Below are 10,435 nucleotides of genomic sequence, written 5' to 3'. Positions count from 1 at the left end.
CTGAGAAGGACAGTTAACCATTTTATCCAAATCCTGCATCTCCCCACAGTGTCTTTCATTAAAAACACAACTTCATCTACTCCCCATTCTGCCTTTCAGGTAAAGCAGTTATGAGCTCACACAACTGAAAATTAGGGAGTAGTTTGGGTCTCAATCATAACTGAAAGTTAACAGCAGCCAAGAAAAAAAAAATGGTAACATTCCAAACGTTTCATTTGCTGTTTTTTATAGTAAAATAAGACAAACCAGTATGCACATGGGTAATTGTCATTTAGGGGGACCCTACAGAGACCTGCTAATAAGCATTACATCACACTCAGCATTACAGTGATTACTCAGCTGCCCCACTTTCAAATACTTCAGCTACTTTTGTGTGAAGAGCCATTCAGATAAAATGGTTTGGGATTTTTAAGAATCAAGTACTTGTACCTTGGCAGGAGTTGCCTACTGATTTGCCTAAAGGTGACAACCATCTACTTTTTCCAGTGCGTGAAGATTCAGATACACCTATACAGACCGGTGCAGTGGTGCCGAGTTGGAGTTAAGCCATCAAACCAAACGCAGTTTAATTTAGATAAACACCTGTTGATGTTCAAAGAGCAATAAAGAAACTAATTCCAGGGACATCAGACCTTGGTGAAATGCCAAATGGAAAACGGTGCTTTAAAAGGCAGTCTCTTACAATGTAAGGAGTAAAATAAAACCTCATTAGCTTGGAATGCCTGATCATTCAGGTCAGGTATTTCTAGACCACATTAAGAGGAGACAGTTAAAACTATTTAAAAGGAAAACTCTTTCCGTAAGCACTTTGGAAGTATCTACTCCCCTTAAATGTAAGTTACATATCTATTCGTTGAAGTCTAAGCACTTGTACTTGGCAAGAATGCTGGCAGCAGCTTGTGCCAGATTACTGTATAAACTTGAAAGTAATAAAAATGTTTTTAAAGACACTGTATGATACAGACTTTTCACTACTTCAGATTAACCCCACTGGTGAAGCTTCTTGGTATTTACATGTCTCAATGTTCACTTTAAAATCAAAATTTCATGCCTTAATTTAATTCTTTTACCATTTACGTCTTTCTCTGTCCTTCAGCAGCTTCTGCTCTGCATCTCTTTGAATGCCATATTTCATAAAAACACTGTAACTTTACTCTTTATTGTATGTGTGAGTACTCTCTCCAACTGAGCCCATGATTTCTGCACTATGTATGCTTACCAGGCTTCTTTTTCAAAGCAAATCAATATTCAAAGAATGTTCAACCAAAATTTTGCTGCCATTCCCATTTTAGGATGAAGCATGTCTTAGTGACATATCATTTGACATGTTTTTGTAATCCTGCATAATAATTTATATAGCCTCAATTATGAAAAACCTTTGGAAACTATAAAACTTTGTCCAGGAAATTCTAATAGCTAGAAACATGGCAGTTTTTATTAATTCCAAAGAAGGAGTTAGTTTTTAACAGCATCTCAGAGACAGCCAACAAACACAATACTAGAGTTTTATTTAGTATTACAACGTGGCTAGTTAGTGTTACAACAGGGAACCCTACCTTGGTGCCCAAGGAATGGCTGGCTGTGAAGATGCGTGAGAGTCAAGATGCTGACACCTAATGGTTAACAGCATTTCTAGGCTGTTAACAGGAAGGTGGGGAAGGAAATAGCACCACTGCTGGTTGTGATCTAAGGATCACCGGTCTTCCTGCAAAGCAGTACAAAATATACATCCAAAGAAGCTGAGTCTGAACACACCCATTCTCCAGGAAATCTTGTCTGTACCATCTGGTAGGAGGGAGGAATCCCGGTCCTGTTCCTTCAGGAGCACGCTCCCTTGTCACGTTAGCTTTTTGATAGCTTCAATCCACTCCACTCGCTCAGCCTTGCTGCTGGCCTGGATATAATAGTGTGTGTCATCCTTGGTAATCACTTTGAAGAGATTCCCCTGGACATTCCCTTTAACCCCTGGGCAGAAGAAAAGTCAATGTGTGAGTATCCATGTCTGCTTTCAGCTAGAAGTGAACTGAGCCACAAACAAAAAGACACATGAAGTATTTTTTCAATGCCAATGTATGTGGTTAGGGAATCCCACCAAATGCCCGCTTCCCTCTTTTCTTCCTCTCCATTCCCTGTCCCACACCTGTGCCCTCCTGGCCTTGTTCCCTGCACCCACCGCAGATCTACAGTTCCATTCACATCAAAGAATTCAGTATGCTTATGATAAAAGCAGGCACAGATTTGGAACCTGACTTTAACTTGTTTAACTTCTTTGGACCTCAGTTTCCACACCCATAAATTGAGAATAATACTGTCTTCCTTAGCTGGCTATTGTGAAATTAGTATGCTGATAGATATTCAAGTGTGTTGCTAATCCTTAAACACTGTGTAGGTTTCTATTCTTAGGTGGCAGTTTATCTACCAGGAGGCAGAGAAACTGAGGGGAAAGAATATCAGACAAGGATTATTTAGTTGCGTTGTTAAAAGACTTAATAACACCCCACATGCCCTTTTCCCTAATTCTGAAATTGGCTTCAAAACTCACACCACTCATCATCTCACTGAGGGGATACTTCGCTCCCATAGCTCAGTCCATCAGCAGAGCACCGCTGACAGTGCAGCAGGGAAGACTTTGAGGAGGAGCCTGAGGCCTACAGGCCAGCGCGAAGTTGTCCCTTACCAGTGGGAACGCCATTATCCTCCAGGGCAGACACGAGGGAACCACGAAGAGAAAACCCACCCACTGGCCGGTTCTCTTCCTGCAGCAGAAAGGATTCCTGATTAGGCATAGTGTGAATGCACAAAAGGGGAAAAGGAGTCGCACTTTTGCCCATAACCACCCTCAGGCCCACTAAAGAAGTCAGGGAGAGTCATCTGTAAGTGTAGGTGAGGCTGACTTTGGACATCACGAGGCCACGTAACATGCACCAGTAAGAAAGTCTGGGCTTCATTTCACTGCCAGCAGTGGCAGGGCCACATTCCTCCCTGGCACTCAGCCCCAGAGCTCCTTCTCACTCCATCATGTGCCACCATTAGGGCGGGAATTCCTGACTGAAGCCCGGTGAGGGAGGAACTGCCCACTCTTCAATATTTCAAAAAATGAACAAGAATCATACATCTACCAAGACAAGGCTGGACAGGCCAACTAAAAGGCCATTATTCTTCGTTTTCCACTGGAATTAAATCAACTCATCACACAGTAATTCTTATATCTGAAACTCAGAGTAGCAATCCTTTGATCAATTAGAAAAAAGAAACGAAATTAGTAAATTATGGCTTAAACAGTACATGGTAAAAGGAACTTCCCACAACATCGGTGGGGACAAAAGGTTGAGGGGCAGAATTCATGGGATCTCCTCATAGAAAGGGGTGAAGAGGCTGGGAAGCACCGGTTAGGTGTCTCTTAATCAGCCCACCCCACCCTCCCCAGCCACACAAAAAGCTCTGAAGAAACTAAAAGATGCTTTCCTTTCAAAATAAAGATAACCCTCTTGCGCAGGCAACAGCGTGCTAAAGGCAATGATCAGACCACTGAAAGCAGCTCAGATTGTGGGAGGAAAGGAAGGGAGGGAGAGAGAGATGTTGAGAGAACGGAAGAAGTACAGCCAGCTGCCTGCCATGCCTGGGAGAAAAGGGTCTGGAAGTACCACGCAAGGGTACCAGGTGAACATGTGACACTCACTTTGGAAGGGTCATAGTAATGCAGAAAAGCCGGATCCTTCCTCAGAACAAAGCGCCGCACCTTCCAGTTTTTCCTTTTGTGTCCCTGAGGCAAAGAAAGGGTTCATCTGTGACAGTCTGTCCCTTCCTCCCACCTCCGTAAAGCTAATGCCAGACGTCCAAGCCAGCTGGCTCCAATGGGCTGCTTTCTAAGAGGAGTCTGCTGGAGGCCCAAGGATCGTGGTGACTTGGACCTCCCTGCTCAGAAACACGTTAGCAAAAACATGGTCACAGTTAGCCGAGTTGACAAAGAGGGTCAGCACTGGAGGAAAAAAGGAGCATGACCCGGGCCCCACTCCACGTGTAAGGAGAATAGGGAGGCGGCAGGTGTCAGCTGGACTAAGAGCTCATGGGCAAACTTGAGCCCAAGGGCACCAACTTTTAAGTGTCAACTTAGTCAAAAAACAAACCTACATACAATTGCATGTACTTATGTGCACACACATACAGCAAAAGCCACTTTAACGTTCTGCATCAGAAAAGGTAAGAAATGATCATTTTTGGGTGCCTGGGTGGCTCAGTCAGTTAAGCGTCCAACTTCAGCTCAGGTCATGATCTCACGGTTTGTGAGTTCGAGTCCCGCATAAGTCTTTGTGCTGGCAGCTCAGAGCCTGGAGCCTGCTTTGGATTCTGTGTCTCCCTCTCTCTCTGCCCCTCCCCCATTCACACTCTGTCTCTGTCTCTCTCAAAATTAAACATTAAAAAAAAAAGAAATGATCACTTTTATGTTAAAATTTAAATGTGTAAGACACTGGTGTTGTGTGTGTGTGTGTGTGTGTGTGTGTGTGTGAGATGCTCTTTGGCTTCACCCCCAAGATCACAAAGCTTCCTTAGCCCTTTAGCGGGGAACACTCAGAACCCCTCCCACGCCCTCCTCATGGTCTTCCAGGCTCTCCCTGCCTCCCCTCACTGGACTCCTGTCAGGCCTGGGAGTGGCAAGAGAGATCTGTCTGGGGTAGATAGGCAGTTGCATGCATGGTAAATAATCTCAGAGCAGATGGGGATCCTGATATGCAAGAAGCAGATGACAAGGACAGCCGTGTGCCCCGAGTAACAACGGGCATGGCGCGGAGCAGCATGTGTCCATGGTGCAGACACACACATTCACACGGAGTGTGGGATGTGCACAAACACCAGGGGTGTGCAGAGGCTGGCTTACACTTCACGTGCTGGGATGTGGTGATTCTGTTCCCAGAGTACCCTGCGTGTCAGGCACAGGTAGAAAGGCCACATGTGTGCCTGTGACAGGGCTGCTCCCAAACATGGTTAACAGTAGCAACTACAGTCAGGTTTTGAACACTGACATTACACTGCAGAATTTCATCTTCAACCTACCAAAGTAGGTGGAGAAGACTTATTTTTTTGTTCAAAAAGTGTATCCGGAGGGTGTGCAAAGGCCCACGGAAGAAGACAGGGACCCCAGGAAGCATCCCGGAGCTGAAGGCCAGCAAATGCAAAACACTAATCCAGTGAGCAATGTGCTTCCAGACAAATGCATGACCTGGGCAGTGCTACAGGTGTTTTTTAGCATTGCGATACTGACTTAAGTGTACTTTCCCCCTGTGTCTTGGACACACATGCACATGTGTTTGAACGGGCACATTCGTGCCTCTTGACTTGCTCCCTGCAGCCGCCACTGGCTCCTGCTTTACCAGATTCTGCTTTAGCATTCTCAGTCCCTCCCACCCTTTGGGGACATTCTGTCCATCTCCCTCTCCAAGGCAAGCATACCTGCTTGGCCAGGTAGCCTTGTTTTACCACTGTGCCACTCAACTCCACGGTGCTGAGACTAATTTCTTCCTTGGAGCTTATCTTCTTCTTGTAGCTCTCAGCCTAGTGGGAAGGAGGGAACCAGGGCTCTGTTACAAAAAGGTCCCAGTTCCAGGCTCTGGGGGCTACCACAGGGGACAGAAAAATCCCTGATACAGAAACCTCACTCCACCTGAGGGTGAAGAAGTCCCCAAACGCTAGGCCTCCGGCCCATGACTGTGGACCCCCAGCCCTCACTCGGTTACCTCCTCCTTCCCTCTGCTCCAGTGGCAAGAGGAACCCACTCCCTAACTTACGAAAGTGTACAGAGCCGTGGAGTCATCCAGGAACTGCTCGGCCAGGTCTCCAGAGCGAATGGCTCCCATGCTTCGGACGCCTACCGGCCTAAGGAAATTCTCTTCCATGAGCATGGAGGCCAGGGTCACGGCCTCCAGACGGTTAGCAGAAAAGTTGTTGGAGATGAGCCAGTCCACCAGGGAGGAGCCTGCATTGGGGAAAGGACAGCATCGGTCAGATGACAGGCTACAGACCAGCCTCCCTGAGGGTGCTTGGCTGTGACCTCATGACCCTAACCTCCTGGGCGGCCTTGGGCTCGACCCCAGAGTATGTGGCCATCTCAAACCAGCCCATTAGCTATAGGCAGCTCTGGCCTTAGCACAGGAGGGCAAGCACGGCCGAGTCTCAAGTCACCATGCCCCAGGTTTCCACTGCCCAGCCCAGCCCCCAAGATGGGAGGCTCACCTATGAAGGTCTTTTTGTAGGTGCTTCCCTGTTCCATGTTGGGGCTTGGCCGGATCCCACTGCTGCTGTCGTGCATCTTGTCCACAATGCGACTGCACAGAAGGAAGGCAAAGGAAAGGGGCCACACAGTGTATCATACCGCATCACACCAACAGGTAGGAGGGGGAGCCCAAGAGTTGCTGCTACACGTATAAAGCAAGTGACAACCAGTGTATACACATCACAAAGCAAGAGGGGTTTCCATGATGCAGCAGAACGGAGAGGTAGGATTTCAGGATGTTTCTTTTCTTCTTGCTCGTCTAAATGCTCTCATGTCTCTACACTAAACGGGGATGACTTTTGTAGTAAAACTAAAGAGCTGTGACTTTCAATTTAAAAGCAAAAGAATGTACAATACTGATTCTCTATGATCTGCATGAAGGCTGACCTCCTCCAGCTACTTCTCAAAGTCACCCCTCACTTGACCCCACTCCTACCCACCACTGTTCCTTCTGCAGTGCATAGGCTGCACACTCAAGATTTCAGGGCCTGGCATGGAGCTTTCTGGGAGCCCAGGAATGGGCTCATGCCTTGCCTCTGAGAGGTGTAACAGTTCTGCTGCCTGGGAAGTTAGGGGGTGTTTCCTGCAGATGTAACTGGTTCCATGATGGAACTCCTTTCCGACATCCCTACTTTAGAGTATTGTCTCCACCAATGATCTGCTTTCCTTCTGTTCCGTGAGATGATTCCTACCACCAATGGAAGATCTTTTCTGTTTTTCTACGTATGGCCCTGGGTTAGAAAGCCCCTGAGATAAGACCTTAGTTATTTACAGTTGCATCTCCTGAGCACCTTGTGCAGTGTACAGCACGCAAAAAGCACTCTATAACTATTCCCTGAATGAATACATGAATGCATGTGTGCATGTATGAATGAGGAACCTCACAGAGCAAGAATGCAGCCACTACCAGAACACACCATTCTTGCCACCAGGCTGCAAACAAGTACAGTGACTTGGTGAGTGGAGGTTCCTGGGGGGGGGGGGGGGGGGTGCTGGCAGGGAGGNGTGACTTGGGGAGGGGAGGGTCGGGGGGGGGGTGGGGGGGGGTGCTGTCAGGTAGCCCAGGGCACCCTGGTTGAAACTGAAGAGAGGGTCTCAAGTCACTAAGGTGGGAAAGCAGCAGAGGCCCCAAGAGGTTACATAGGAGCAGGACAGGTAGGTGGGGCCACTCCCAGGCAGAGAAAATAATACAAACAGGACAGTGACATTGGAAGACCCTGATGCACAATGGTGACACCAGGTAGGCATGTGTAACATGCCACACAGACAGAAGTGGCTGCAACAAAGCCAGGCAGGGCTCGGGGCTCAGAGCTGGGCACTCACTGCAGACTGATGTGAGGGGGCAGCTTGAAGGAGTTTTTCAATATGTGGAGTTGCTGGACTTTCCCCGGCTGCCCAGCGTGAATAGCCCCCGTTATCTCAAAGGCCCAGGCGTCCCTCTCTTCTCGAGAACAGGCCTCCAGGAAGTACTCGGTGGATGTTTGAGTCTTCAGCTTAATGAGGAGCTGCAGGAAGAGATGGCTTGTCAGGCCAGCACTCAGAGGCCTGGCAGGCCAGAGAATGTCAGCCCCAAACAAAGATGATGGGGCCACAGCAAGCCCAGTACACACAGGTTCAGTGGCTGCCGAATGCCCAACCCCTCAACCTCATCCCAGGGGTGGTCTTCAAAACTTGCTTGTCCACCTGAAGCAACAGGGAGCTCATGGCCTCACAAGGCAAGCTCTCCCTCTTGGACAGACTACTCAGCATAGACTGTTGCCTGGACACTTTACCTCCTTGCTTCTGGAACCATCCAGACTAACTTTACCTCAATGGCAGCGCCTGTGCTGAAGTGGGAGGTACGCTGGCTTTCAAGGCCAGCTGATCTGAATGCAAATCCCAGCTTAGCCACTTAGCTATGAACACTTGGGCACATTAAGGAACTTCACCAAGGGGTGCCTGGGTGGCTCAGACCATTAAGCATCTGACTTCAGCTCAGGTCATGATCTCACAGTTTGTGAGCTTGAGCCCCACTTTGGGTAACCCATGAGCCCTGCTTCAGGTGAACCCCACTTTTCTCTCTCTGCCCCTCACTCACTTGTGCCCTCTCCCTCTCTCCCAACCAAACAAGAATCCTACCAAGCCTAAGTTTCTTCATCTGTCATATGGGGATATTAATACCCACTTTGGAGGAACTGTTCCTTATGCTCCTTTGGTCCTCTTTTCTTTGATTTAAGCATCCCCAACCTTTCACACACTTCTCATATGATATGGTTTAAACTCTCAACCAGCTAATGTTCTGTCACACATTCTGCAGTTGGTCAACATTCTCGTAAACTATGACCCATGTAATGGAGCTGGCTGCTCCAGGAAGGCTCTGAGGGGCGCAGGGTGGTACAGGTTGATGGCCCAAAGTCACACTGGTGGTATTGTAGACTGACACTCTGTGAGGTCAGCAGAGTCTTTTTTATGTAGGCCACATCTCCTCCACTCCTTGAATGTGCATTTAGGGTTTCTTTTTCATTTTTTGTTTTTTGTTTTGACCACTGTGGGATTTTGATGTTGACTCTATTAAATGTCATCTTAGAAGCCTACCGCTTCTGTTGGGGAAAGCAGATGCATTCTATTTCATTCTGATTTTGTCTTCCAGTGTATTAGTTCCCAACTTGCTTTCCTTGCAGACTCAACATCCCTCATCTCAACTAACAGTAAAAACAGTGATAGATGAGGCTGGTTCACAGTCCCAAAGGATACCACAAATCTGTTCCTCCAGGTTAACACTGACTCACTCATCAGCATTGTCGGAGAACAAATTCACTCAGCTCCCTGCACCTCCCTTATCAGTCTGCAGTCAACATTTTAGTGAAAGAATTTCAGGAAAGACTATAAAATTCCATGTATAATCCAGACATACTCTTTTATAGCTTCCCAAATGAAAATACACACACACATCCACATGCATATACATACACATGTATATACTTTACAACATGTTCTTAATGAACCTGCTGGCTCCTCTTGACCTCTTCCAGCTCAAAATCTCATGAACCGGAAGGATGACAATCTGAGAATGTTTGGAAAATTAACATTGAAGTTCACAACTCCAATTAGCAAATTTCACTTGCTTCCTTTTTTGAAAGTTTTTCTAGCTCCAGCCCATTCTACCAGCACTTCTGCTTTCTACTGTTCCTGAAAGATTATTAAAGCACATCAGGTCAACGAGTGAACCTACATGCTCTGGGGTTTAATTTATTGAGAACTAGAGTCTTAACTTCACTTAGAACACGAGGGGTTTTTCCTCTTAAAGATGGCTCAGCTGTAAATGTTTCTTTTTTCTTACACATTAATTCAACAAACACTTACTAATCATCTGCTATGAGTGCAGCCATCGTGTTTGGTCTTCTCACACAAGGAAGAAAGTGCAGCCCCAGTCTTCCCAGCGTGGGCATTCTCTGATAGCCCCACCTCCAACCAACAGAACGATACCCCACCTGACTTTTCCCCCCTAATCAGCAGCACTTCCAGATTAGCAGTGGAAATTGCAGAATGACATTTGGTCAGCCTCATAGGCTGAAATGATGCTCAAAATCTCCCTCGCCTTTGCCCTCAACATCCAATCAAACAGGTCCTGTTGACATTTCCTTCATAACATTTTCTCTCATGTTCCCCCTACTTTTTGCCTTATTGCATACTTATCTTAGTAGCTCCCNAATTGCAGAATGACATTTGGTCAGCCTCATAGGCTGAAATGATGCTCAAAATCTCCCTCACCTTTGCCCTCAACATCCAATCAAACAGGTCCTGTTGACATTTCCTTCATAACATTTTCTCTCATGTTCCCCCTACTTTTTGCCTTATTGCATACTTATTTTAATAGCTCCCTTTTTTTTCTTATTTGAGAAAAAGTCAAAACTACAAAAGAGTACAGCAGTTAACATAACAAATACCAGGAAACCTATCTCCCAGAATGGACTGTCATAAAGGTTTTCTTACAAGTCTTGTCAATTGGTTTAGAAAAGTCAGAAGAAAAACATAACAAAGAAGAAAGTGGTAAGATCCCTTCTTTATGGATCTGGTAACTTATTAGGAGCAGAGCGTATTTCCTCATTTTAGTTCTTCTAACAGTGTTTCCACCAGTCCATTCTCTTATTCTTTTTTTTTTTTTCTTTTTTTTTTTTTTTCAAAAAG

General features: G+C 46.4%; 1 protein-coding gene across 1 annotated transcript in view; it reads right to left on the bottom strand.

The window, feature by feature from the left end:
• Nucleotides 1–1,532: 1,532 nt before the first annotated feature.
• PLEK2 (pleckstrin 2) overlaps nt 1,533–10,435 on the bottom strand; it is a 10,463-nt gene continuing 1,560 nt past the window's right edge. Inside the window, exons 2-8 of the mRNA XM_077767216.1 lie at nt 7,592–7,773; nt 6,229–6,320; nt 5,784–5,971; nt 5,449–5,550; nt 3,680–3,763; nt 2,678–2,756; nt 1,533–1,965 (exon numbers count right to left, since the gene is read on the bottom strand). Coding sequence (XP_077623342.1) covers nt 1,838–1,965; nt 2,678–2,756; nt 3,680–3,763; nt 5,449–5,550; nt 5,784–5,971; nt 6,229–6,320; nt 7,592–7,773 — 855 coding nt within the window. The 3' untranslated portion in view covers nt 1,533–1,837. The remainder of the gene's footprint in view (nt 1,966–2,677; nt 2,757–3,679; nt 3,764–5,448; nt 5,551–5,783; nt 5,972–6,228; nt 6,321–7,591; nt 7,774–10,435) is intronic.

This window comes from Crocuta crocuta, unplaced genomic scaffold, assembly GCF_008692635.1.
Source record: "Crocuta crocuta isolate KB4526 unplaced genomic scaffold, BGI_CrCroc_1.0 scaffold55, whole genome shotgun sequence".
Lineage (NCBI taxonomy): Eukaryota > Metazoa > Chordata > Mammalia > Carnivora > Hyaenidae > Crocuta > Crocuta crocuta.
The sequence above is the reverse complement of the archived record's forward strand: the minus strand, read 5'-3'. Positions and strand labels throughout refer to the sequence as shown.